The following is an 11588-nucleotide window of genomic DNA, read 5'->3' as shown; positions in this document are numbered from 1 at the left end:
TCAATTAGAACCTTAGTGAAAAGGGGGTTCTTCTCTCCCCCAGTAACATCCTCAAACTCAATATAGCAACTGAACAATAATTTAGGGTCATTGTGAGTAAAAAAAACTATCGAAAACACTATCGATAGTCAAGCCTCAACTATCGATAGCGTTCGATAGTCAAAACTATCGATAGTTATCGATAGTGCTATCGATAGTTCTCCTCCTCTAACTCTATGTTCATCAAGCCCCAGCTGAAGTGGATATTGTGCAGTTACATGTGACCGCTATACAAAAAAACCTGATAAAAAAGTGAAAAGTAATAAAACTAAAACCTATCTTATTATTTCTATCTTGAGGTAGGTAGTTAATTAGTTATCTCATTTACATTGGTTTTTAGCTATTTAAGGATCTCTGTTAGTTACCTACCTTCCAATCCTCCTCTTCTCACTAGCTCAGTGCACTGACATCCATTATGATCAACACCACTGACTAGAGAGATAAGCTGCGGAAGGAAGACATCTAAATATTCAAGTAGTCTCCTCAATGAATCTGATAATAAAAATGGACTCTTGAGTGAAGGTAACCACTAGGCAAGCTTAATGTCAAAGGCGTTTTTTACCACCTAACCCTTACAGCTTCATTATTATATGGTAAATTCTTAAATAAATGACAAAATTCCATTCCATGCCTTGGCTGGGATCAGACCCATGCCCTCCTGCTTATCAGGTGTGTGTCTTGACCACTGTGCCACCAAGGCAGGTGTGAAACATCTTTTATCTGATACCAACAAAACATTTATTACCTGCAATTAGCCTGATAAAACACTCAACCTTATTAACGGTATCAACAAGTCACATGAGATATCTTATCAGGTTGCAGTAATAGCTCAAATATGGCTCTTTTCCTCAATATTGTGCAACATTTATCCGATTTTTGTGTTTCAGAATGTAATTTAGGTATCTGACATGAATATTCAAAGAGTAAGAACATTGTTCAGCCAAGCATTCAACAAACAATGCCAATACATTTGTTTGAAACATAGGAGGACCATTTCAATCTTTCAAAGTCACCTTAAATCAGTTCCTTTTATCAAAGATCATTTTGATGATACATCCAAGGAAGGTAAATGTTATATATGTTTGCCATGTTTGGTAAAAGAGGGCAATAAGGGTGGGGGTGAAGAAAGATAAAGGTGTACTTATCTATCTCATTTGTTTCAAGTCCAATATTGATTGTTCACAGCACTGGACCAATTGTTATGAGTAGGTACAAGATCCTTTATAACATTATGCCATGTAACATTATGCCACAAAAAAAAAACACACACACACACACACACACTTTAAATTCAGGAATAAATTGGCACTCATATTGTATCAGAAACTTGGTTATAAATAATTTCTACAACACTGTAGTAGTAACGATTATATATTTTTAAACATACATAAACAATCTGTCAGCCTCTGGCTGGTTACTAACACAGAATATTGATTAATCTTTCTACTTATGTTCCAGTTTCAAAAACCAATGTTTACACAACTAGATCTCACACATGTGGTGCACTGAGATTATCTGATGTTGATAAAACTGTAACATTATGTGGGTGGTTACAAAATCAGCGAGTTGATATGTTTGCATTATTGAGGGATGCCTATGGTCAAGTACAGGTCATTGTACCTAATCATGTAAGTAATTTCATCTGTTCTCCAACTGTTTTGGTTCTGGTCTTGGTCTGGAACACTCATGATCTTCTGTATTTCACTACTCAAGTTAGATAGGTAAAAAAAACTCCAGAAAGTTCAACTCCAGAGGACGAGGGGCAAGGCAGTCATTCAACTTTTAGAACTTTTTGAATTTTATAATTTATTTTTCGATTTTTTCGTATTTTCGTTTACTTTTCAACCAAATCAGCCACCGCACCGCCGGCCATCGCACACGTACGGTAATAGCTTCTTTGTCAGTGTTGTCAAGTGATATGCATGCGATGATCATATATACCGTACAGTCCGTACACATTGGCCCGCGTTCCCTTAAACTTAAAAAAAATAACAGAAACAGAAAGCAGAAAGTAAAAAAAAAAAAATCATCTTTGCATAATGAAATAAAGTAATTGCCAGTTATTTTTTATTCTATTTTAAATAGTAATACATATGTCTATAGTATTTTTTAAGTGCAGTTACTTCCCAATCTTACCATTTTACCTACATCAATACAATCTCCTCCACTCAAAATTTGGTGCCCACTTAGGCACTTATCACCTTTTGAACCATAATCAGTAACCCACCCTAATTACATGATGTTGGATGGTGAGTTTGTACTACCTAATTTTCTACAGTAATACTAAATTCCAATAGTTCAGATTAGTTCACTACCTACTAGACATCAAGAACAAGACTGGTGCCTACTGACTCCTGACTCTGACAATATGTACTTACTATGTTCACAACCTTTGTAAAAAGCACTTACCCGCTTACCCCTTTAGTTAACTTTTGTATGTTGAAAGGCACTTGCTTTTGGACATAGAAAGTAAATATCTCCAGGTTCCATGTCCCTTTCTTTTTTCAATCCCTGCCATAAATTACATACCTTAAGTATATTCAATTCCACACGAAATCTATGATGCCCTGATGTTGATAAAAACTGAACTACTTACCTATCTATGTATAATTAAATTCAAACAATTAACTTTTACTGTAGCAGGTACCTAACATATATAGAACATCCACTCTAGCTTCATTACCAATTTTTCCTTATTTTACAGAAAAGGATGGAAACAGGAGTCATTACAGTGAAGTCACTGAGTACTATTCAAATGTCCCACCAACAATAGATGGCATGTTAAATGGCTATAGCAGCATTTCAGACTTGGATATTCAAACTTCTAATCAGTTTTTGTCAAGCTTATACTGTCAAAAGAAATCAGATCCTGGAAAAACCAGAGTCTTGGATGTTGGAGCAGGAATTGGAAGGATATCTAAATATTTGTTGGCAAAGCATTTTGATAAAATTGATCTCCTTGAACAAAGTTCAAAATTTATTGAACAGGCCAAAGAAGAAATTCTTAAAGATTGTGATAAGTTAGATAAATGTTATAATGTTGGTAAGTATTGCTAATAATAGTGCTGACTTTTTACCTATTGCTTGAATAGGACTAGAGAGCCCCCTGCCCACTTACCCCACTTCAAATGTGCAACATCAAAGATAAAACTCCTCAGTTTGGCTGGGATTAGTCATGCTCTTCTGATAGCCAACTTTGTTACATATCCCCCCCCAGACATTTTCAACCAACCATTATACCAAATCATGTGAGCTATATTGTTTATCTTTTCAGGAATACAAGACTTCAAGCCTGAAGATTTGAATATAAAGTATGATGTCATTTGGATCCAATGGGTGCTGATGTTCATTTTGGATGAAGATATAATAAAATTTCTGAATTTGTGCAAGCAAATCCTTAATAAAAATGGTATTATAATTATAAAAGACAATGTTGCATCAGGAGTTAAAAATGAATATGATGATGAGGATAGCTCTGTTGTCAGATCTCTACCTCAGTTCTGCTTATTGTTCAGCAAAGCTAACTTGAAATGTGTCAAGTCAGAAAAAGTTACTGGTATGCCTAAATCTTTGTTCAAAATTTACATGTTTGCACTGAAACCAAATAAAGATAAAAATTCTATTGACTTATAAACCCCCTTGTAATTTGTTTGATTTTTGGGACCTAAAGGACACCCCTTTGAAATAGGGGGAATTTTCCCCCATGGACTTGTGGGAGGATTGGGGATTGTTATCAAAAGAAGTTATTGCATCCAATATAACTGTCCTGAACAAAGCAGACGTCAATATACCATTTCACATCAAAAATTACAATAAGGTAAAAAAAAACACACACACACACACACACACACACACACACTTGATTTCTGAGGTAAAAGTAAAAGAGAAGGTATGAAGATGGAAAGTTTTCAATTTTGAAAGTTTTTATATAAGTACACACCTATCTAATACATAATTGTTTAAACTACTTTTTCAGGCAAAAGAAGATCTCAGACTGAAACATCGATATTTGGATTTCCGATTTCCGGAAATGCAGCATAATTTGAGATTTAGGTCCAAGTTTTTAATGAGAACCAGAGAGTTCTTGGCAACGCACCGCGACTTTGTTGAAGTTGAAACACCAACGTTGTTCAAGAGAACCCCAGGGGTAAGTCTCATGCGAATTTATTATTCAATCTAGTAAAAAAAAAAATAAAATAAAATAAAAAAGTTTACAAGATATGAGATCTCACTCTAGCTCTACCAGTTTGGTTTTGGGTATAGATAAAAAAAAAAAAATCACGTTATCCATAGACTTTAAATGGGTATTAAAAATTCTACTTTGTATCCTTTTAGGTTAAAGTTCGCCCAGAGCCATATACTTTTAATGGGTATTAAAAATTCTACTTTGCATCTTTTTAGGTTAAAGTTCGCCCAGAGCGGGAATTGAACCCTCGATCTAGCGCTTACAAAGCGCGCGTGCTACCGTCCAAACTAAAGAGTTGAAACCCCAACATTTTCCTCCTTCACATCAACTTACTAACAAGTACCATGTGGTCTTATTTTTCTAGGGTGCCCGGGAATTTGTCGTGCCTACTCATGAACCAAACAAATTTTACAGTTTGGTTCAAAGTCCTCAGCAGCTGAAGCAATTGCTTATGGTGGGCAGTGTAGATAGATACTTTCAAATAGCTAGATGCTATCGAGATGAAAGTACGAGACCGGACAGGCAGCCCGAGTTTACTCAGGTACAGTATTACCTATTTCATGAAAAAAGAATTTTTTTAATCCAACGATTTTCCATTTAGTTTGTTATGAAATAAATTTCTGTCGGTTAGTTCGATTTTAATGTGATTTTGTACACACAGCTTGTGTGTCAATGATATTGTACGTATAAGTTCAAATTAATTGATTCGCATCAAAATTTCATCATGATATCATTTATCCTAGCTTTATTTATTTATATATTTAAAATTTCTAGTTGGATATTGAGCTTTCATTTACAACCAGAGATGATGTGATGCGACTCATAGAGGAACTGCTGTGTTATTGTCTCAATATACCTACTCGCACATTCTCCAGGATCTCTTACAATGATGCTATCAGTCTCTATGGATCCGATAAACCCGACTTGCGGTACGATTGTAAAGTAAGTTTACTATCAGAAGTAATATTGACCTTGTATTTACGTGCCCTCTTGGATCCTGGCGAACGTTGGAGCAATGTGTTTGCAGGAACACGTCCACACGGGTGAATTTTGGTGTGTAATATGACGATTGTAAAGTAAGTTTACTATCAGAAGTAATATTGACCTTGTATTTACGTGCCCTCTTGGATCCTGGCGAACGTTGGAGCAATGTCTTTGCAGGAACACGTCCACACGGGTGAATTTTGGTGTGTAATATTCGCGTTGCATGTTGCAAAAGTGTGGACCCGGCATTATAACTACTAAATAATGTAGATTATGATTGCCATAAAGGAGCAACCTCCGTGGCCAAGTGGGTATCCAACTAGGCTTCCACGCCGCGCCGGAGAACCCGGGTTCGATTCCCGGCGGGGTCCAAGTTTTTTCGGCTCTGTGCTTGGAGTTTGGGGTGCACTCAGCCTCATGAGTAGCTACTTTATTCGAGAATATTGTTACCAAGGTCCAAGGTAAGAACAGAATATTACAAGAAAAATCTTCTCCTACTAGTTTCCATTTCATGCCTTCGTCCAGCTATAATCCACTCAAAGTCACCAAACTTAGAATCAAATGTCCCTTTTTGCAAGGACTGTAGTCTAATCGTAAATCTAGGCCCCAACTCCATCAAAGCAGCTCTCTTTCCTTGCTTATCAAACTGATACCTGTGATGTCTGAAGAAAATGAAATCTCTTTGGTTGTGAAATGTCACAGCTCTCCTACCTTTGAACTCAGGAGAATAATGAAAAAGTGCACCCAACATTCTTGCAACACCATTACCTAGTCTTGTAGAGAAGTTATTCAATATTACTTCAGGTCTGTGGGATGTGATCTCATCATATTTCATATTCAATTCTTTAGTTGTCTTCACACTACTCAATCTGAAATATGCAGTAGGGCCTTCAGGTAAATGACTAATAATCATACCATTGGGTTTCTTTTGATCTTCATTGATTATTATCATATCTGAGAAACCATTTGCAACGACTTTGCTCACATTCTTTTTAATAGCAGCCCCATTTCTCAAAAATTGCATGGAATTAGGAATGATATGGGTAAGGTCTTTGACAAATCTTCTAGTTTTGCGGGAGGGCATAGATGTAGAGTACGTGATTAACACTTTGGGTTCATATTCACAATTGAAATAGCTGCAAAACTCATCTGTATCCAAGTCACGGTTAACTTCCTCCAATCTCTCGGCATTTTCGGTAGCTACTTTATTCGAGAAGGTGGTGGCATTACTAGGGTAAAAAGACTATTGAAATATGGAAATTGATTGCAAAGGAGGCACGGGAGGGCATAGATGTAGAGTACGTGATTAACACTTTGGGTTCATATTCACAATTGAAATAGCTGCAAAACTCATCTGTATCCAAGTCTCGGTTAACTTCCTCCAATCTCTCGGCATTTTCATCATTGTCATCCAAGACAGTTGCATCAGGTTCTCTTGTGTTTTCCAAAGTTTTAGGGACTTGAGGTTTCTCACCACACTTTCTTCGCAACTGTCGTGCAACTTTTTTATTCTTCTTTTTAGCTTTCAATAGGTCCTTCATAACAACCCTCTTGCGATGTACAGTGTGGGCAATGGACACTTTTTCAGCAAGTCTTTCGACCTTAGCTTCAGTGATTTCAGACATTCTGATGTTCAAGTGGATCAGCAGAGATAGTATTACTTACTTGTAGGCGAAGAAAATTATCTTAATACTTGGTGAAAGAAAAACTGTAAGATGGATCTGAAAGTTCTTGTAACTATTAGCTAATAACTAATAAATAAGCTAAGCTAATTGGCTATTTTTCATTATTTTTTTTTTTAACCACATGCAAAACTACCACCCTGAATCCACAAACGTTGGTAGTTCTTAAAAATTGAATTTTCGACCTTTTAAAGTTACTTTTTCCGAGTTTTGACCTCAGATTTGGATTTTTCACAACTTTTTACCTAGGAATCGACCGCAAATTATACAGGGTCTGCTGAGGGCCAGTTTTGGTCGCTGAATCTACCAACGTTGATGATTTAGGTGGGATTTTTTTATTTTTATCCTAAATATATACAGCCCCTTGTGTAACTGACTCACTCATACTAATTCTAACCCACTTCTAGATGAGCTAGGACGTAGCTACTTTATTCGAGAAGGTGGTGGCATTACTAGGGTAAAAAGACTATTGAAATATGGAAATTGATTGCAAAGGAGGCACTTAATTAATAATGATGTGATAACCACTAAAGTTGTGAAACTGCTTCAACACAAATAATTCGAGATTTGATTATTGTAAAGGACAACTGTTCTTTTTCAGATCAAAAATGTTGACAATTTCAGGTCAAATAGGAGTGAAACTAAATCAAGTGGTGAAGATGTATATCGAATTTTAATTTTACCCAAAGATTTGGATAGCACAAACAAAAAGATAACGGAGTATAAAAACCTGGCCAAGAAAGCCTTCAACGATGTAAAAATGTCGACAGTCAAAGTACAAGATTCTCTAGAGTGGACAAACAAGTTAACCAAAATTTTACCTGACTTGAATGTGGAAGAATTCAGAAACAAAGAAAATCTTGAAGAAGGTGATTTGATTGTCGTTTCATGGGGGAAACAAGAAGATGTGGTATGTAAAGAGGTTCTGAGTTTCCTTTATAATACATAAGTAGAAAGTAGATAAGGTACGATAATAATTAGAGCATTATGTTCATTGGTTGCCGATAGGTACCTATACATAGATGTATAATTGCGCTTTGTGCTTGCCGAAAGGGCTTCGCGGTCAAAGCACACGGTCACGTTTCACGATATCGTGGCTTCGCGGTAAATACGGTCGCGCTTCATTACCTCCTGGCTTTGCCTCTTAGCTAAATTTCAAGTATTATGTACATAATTTTTCACTCTTTTCAGCTGTCATTATTGGGAATGATAAGATCAGAATCACACAAAATAAAAGTTAAGAACACTCTACCTCTCGAATTCGACAATCCCAAATCTTTCAGCATTTTCTGGGTGGTGGACTTTCCATTATTTCTTCCTTCTGATAGTGGCACCTTGGAATCAGCTCATCACCCATTCACACAACCACATCCTGAGGACGAGCATTTATTATCAAGTAACCCACTTGAGGTAGGTACTAGGCTATATCTGCAGACATGATACTCGTATACGGGGAAAAAGAACCCAAGTTCCAAGTTGAATTATGTCCTTTTTTCCAGACACTAAATTTTCGAATTCACCATATCTTTATGAGCTGATTTTGTTTGATGTTGGTTTAGGGTTTAATGTATATTATCTGATTGCCAATTTTACTTTTTTTAAACCTCATCCATTCAGTATTACATTACCCACCTCCTCACATTAACCCCACTCAGCCTGAGTTGGGTCAGGAATAGCCAGTCAGCAACATATATCACACAATTGCCCAAATTATTACCTATCCAGATATGATATAGGTACAACATGATATACATTTTTATTTTTATTATTATTTGTCAGCAACATATATCACACAATTGCCCAAATTATTACCTATCCAGATATGATATAGGTACAACATGATATACATTTTTATTTTTATTTTTTTTACAGGTTAGAGGTTTGCATTATGATCTGGTATTGAATGGGAATGAAATAGGAGGTGGATCCATAAGAATCCATAGCAGTGAGCTTCAGGAATCCATACTGCATTTTCTCAACATAGAAACATCAAGTCTACAACATATGATACAAGCATTCAAGTATGGCTGTCCTCCTCATGGTGGTATTGCATTAGGTAGGTACATATGGAAATACATTTGAAAATATTCATGTTTTAATAAAGTTATCCATAACCAAGAAGCTAATATTGCTTGTGTTTGGTTATGGAACATATGTTTGAATTTATATTCTCAGGTGCAATCATCAGTGCTAAATCTTTTTTTCACTTCTATGATCTCCACTTTTAGCTTCCCACCTACAACATGTTGATTATTACTCTACCAACTTACCCTAAAGTATCCTACCCAATATAGGCAAATAATATGTAGACAACCTTTATAACCTCTGAGGTTTATGAAAGCTTTACCATAAAGCCCAAGACCACACTTTTTCTCTTGATAGTTTAACTTTACTAAGGTTGGTGTGCCAATCAAAAGTAAATTCACTTTGATTTAAAAAATTTAAATGAACATTGTGATAAAGTACCCAAGTATTTGGTGCTATTGGTATTTTTTCTCTATCAGTGCCTTTTTTGTGTTACAGGTATAGATCGGTTGATGTCTATTCTCTGTGGAACACAAAGCATTAGAGATGTCATAGCATTTCCCAAGGGATTTGGAGGAAAAGATCATTTATCAGGAGCTCCATGTGATATTCCTGAAGCTGAAAGAAATTATTACAATCTTAAATAATAATGACTGCTTATTTATCCTGCTCAATTAGGACTGAAGAGTTCCTTGCTCTAGTCTAGAAGTAGGCAGTAGAATCATCTTGACCATTATGCTACTGAATCAACAACATAATAACCAAATAAACTCAATTCAATTCTATCAAAAAATACCATCTCACATTTATTTATTTTTCTACTTTTTCCAAAACTTAACTTTTTTTAAATATGGATGAATCAGATACATAAACAACTGTAGCTTGGGAGGCATATTTGTTCTGCAGTTTGCTTTGAAAAATTTACCTAAAAAGAATAGAACAAAAAATTATAAAAGAAAACAGCCATTTAATGTGGAAACTATAATTATAAATTGGGTCTTTACATAATATTTGTTCTGCAGTTTGCTTTGAAAAATTTACCTAAAAAGAATAGAACAAAAAATTATAAAAGAAAACAGCCATTTAATGTGGAAACTGAAACTATAATAATAAATTGGGTCTTTACATGACTAGTTCAAAGGGTTGCCCTAACATCTCGAAATTACGGGAAATATAAATATGTATTCATAGTGAAGAGCTTCCTGGTAACCCAAAAACAAAACCCCAACCCAAAGTTATAACTTTATTGAAATCAATGAGGTAAGTACATGGAAAAAAATAGCTCATCCCTAAAGGAAATTTAGCTAAAAAAAAAAAAATAAAAAAAAATAATAAAAATCTGGTGTGAACATCACACGACATTCCTTATCCTATTAAATTATGCTTAGCTGGGTTTTTTGGGTATGATTTTAGGGTTCTCCTCTTATAAATTTTTCGATATCTCTAACCGTTTAGTCAGTAGAGCTGAAAACCGCCAAAAAGCGGTCAAAAACGACCGAAATGAGGTCAAAATACAGCAAACCGTTACTCCGATGGCAATGAAAAGTACTTTATTGGGGGTTTCAGGTATGACTTTGGGGGTAGGGGGGTGTTCTGAGGTAACTTTTTTAATCTCTTACCGTTTAGTCAGTAGAACCAAAAAGCGGCCGAAGGTAAAACTCGTGAATTAAACAGTGAATTCAGTTCCTCATATCACACTTTTAGTGCTCTTTTGTACATTTAAATTTTATTTCCATTACCCTCTGTTATCGGTTATCGTATTTGGTTATTTTGTAATATTGTATATCTTTGCGGTGCTGTAAAGTTATTAAGGTTTGGTTACATTATACGCATATTGCGATGTTGTAAGAAAACCAACATATATGTACCTACGACATACATTACTTCCGAAGTGGTACGTGTGACCTATGTTTTCATTCTACTGTGTAAAAATGAAGACCATGAGAAAGTACTTACGTACATAATATTAATATAATACATAATATATCAATGTCCTAGGTGAAGACTATACTTTTTTTTAAGTTATTTAAACCTCACATTACTCCCAAACTAGTTCACACAATTCTTTATTATGATGGCTTCTTCTAGATTAAAATATTCCGGAATTAAAATAGGCCCTCAATCGGATTTCCGGGAGGCGCCTGATTTAGATGGAGCTCTTCAAAATAATCAATTGAAATTCAAGAAGAAACCTCACCGAAATAAGTGCAAGAGTTTAATGTTTAGGTAAGCATCAAATAAAAGAGAGAGAGAGAGAGAGAAAAAAAAAAATCCGATGGATGTGAGACTGATTAGCTGATTACTTAATTAATTTTATTAGTTATGGGACAAGAATGATATTTGAGTTCAATTTATTGAAAAGCATGTACCTATATGTACTCGCATTTATTTTAGGGACAATGTCTAAAGACGCTTATATTATACTACATACTATTTTATGAGATATTTGTATACATTTAAAATTATTTTATAATACCAATAAAACAAAATAGACAAAAGATATAGGTACGTAGTTTTATTTAAAGGTACCTATATTGAGTAAAAAACTTCCTATTGCGGAAATGACCTCAATACACCCGCAGCATTTTCCGCTGAATCAACAAGTCAACCCTTTACAAATTGCTTGAGGGGGGAAAAAACTTCTTAGGCGCGTGTATTATGCCGAACACGAA

General features: G+C 35.2%; 3 protein-coding genes across 3 annotated transcripts; 2 read left to right on the top strand and 1 right to left on the bottom strand.

Annotated features, from left to right (window-relative positions):
• The first annotated feature begins 206 nt into the window (after window positions 1-206).
• LOC103510955 (aspartate--tRNA ligase, mitochondrial) lies at window positions 207-9714 on the top strand. The gene is made up of 13 exons (XM_026824858.1): window positions 207-338; window positions 927-1104; window positions 1498-1751; window positions 2749-3082; window positions 3314-3588; window positions 3728-3856; window positions 4016-4186; window positions 4590-4766; window positions 5000-5167; window positions 7493-7801; window positions 8083-8301; window positions 8764-8947; window positions 9415-9714. The coding sequence occupies exons 2-13, from the start codon at window positions 948-950 to the stop codon at window positions 9561-9563; spliced, it is 2526 nt and encodes an 841-aa protein (XP_026680659.1). The 5' UTR covers window positions 207-338; window positions 927-947; the 3' UTR covers window positions 9564-9714.
• Window positions 2028-3673, top strand: LOC103510947 (N-terminal Xaa-Pro-Lys N-methyltransferase 1-like). Its single transcript, XM_008475654.3, has 3 exons — window positions 2028-2288; window positions 2744-3082; window positions 3314-3673. The coding sequence occupies exons 1-3, from the start codon at window positions 2276-2278 to the stop codon at window positions 3670-3672; spliced, it is 711 nt and encodes a 236-aa protein (XP_008473876.1). The 5' UTR covers window positions 2028-2275; the 3' UTR covers window position 3673.
• LOC103510948 (probable ribosome production factor 1) lies at window positions 5655-7034 on the bottom strand. The gene is made up of 2 exons (XM_008475655.3): window positions 6503-7034; window positions 5655-6297 (listed from the first exon to the last, which is right to left on the bottom strand). The coding sequence occupies exons 1-2, from the start codon at window positions 6832-6834 to the stop codon at window positions 5685-5687; spliced, it is 945 nt and encodes a 314-aa protein (XP_008473877.1). The 5' UTR covers window positions 6835-7034; the 3' UTR covers window positions 5655-5684.
• Window positions 9715-11588: the final 1874 nt, after the last annotated feature.

The sequence above is a fragment of the Diaphorina citri genome, unplaced genomic scaffold (genome assembly GCF_000475195.1).
Source record: "Diaphorina citri unplaced genomic scaffold, Diaci psyllid genome assembly version 1.1 scaffold659, whole genome shotgun sequence".
In the NCBI taxonomy this organism is placed as follows: domain Eukaryota; kingdom Metazoa; phylum Arthropoda; class Insecta; order Hemiptera; family Psyllidae; genus Diaphorina; species Diaphorina citri.
This window is presented reverse-complemented; position numbering and strand designations above follow the sequence as displayed.

Excerpts from the sequence above, each read along its gene's own strand:
- LOC103510955 (XM_026824858.1), top strand. The coding sequence starts at position 948 with ATGAATATTCAAAGAGTAAGAACATTGTTCAGCCAAGCATTCAACAAA. Across the intron at positions 3,857-4,015 it reads ACATCAAAAATTACAATAAG|GCAAAAGAAGATCTCAGACT; the intron begins GTAAAAAAAAAC and ends CTACTTTTTCAG. Across the intron at positions 4,767-4,999 it reads GGCAGCCCGAGTTTACTCAG|TTGGATATTGAGCTTTCATT; the intron begins GTACAGTATTAC and ends TAAAATTTCTAG.
- LOC103510947 (XM_008475654.3), top strand. Across the intron at positions 3,083-3,313 it reads AGATAAATGTTATAATGTTG|GAATACAAGACTTCAAGCCT; the intron begins GTAAGTATTGCT and ends TTATCTTTTCAG.
- LOC103510948 (XM_008475655.3), bottom strand. The coding sequence starts at position 6,834 with ATGTCTGAAATCACTGAAGCTAAGGTCGAAAGACTTGCTGAAAAAGTG. Across the intron at positions 6,298-6,502 it reads GTGTTAATCACGTACTCTAC|ATCTATGCCCTCCCGCAAAA; the intron begins ATCTATGCCCTC and ends CACGTACTCTAC.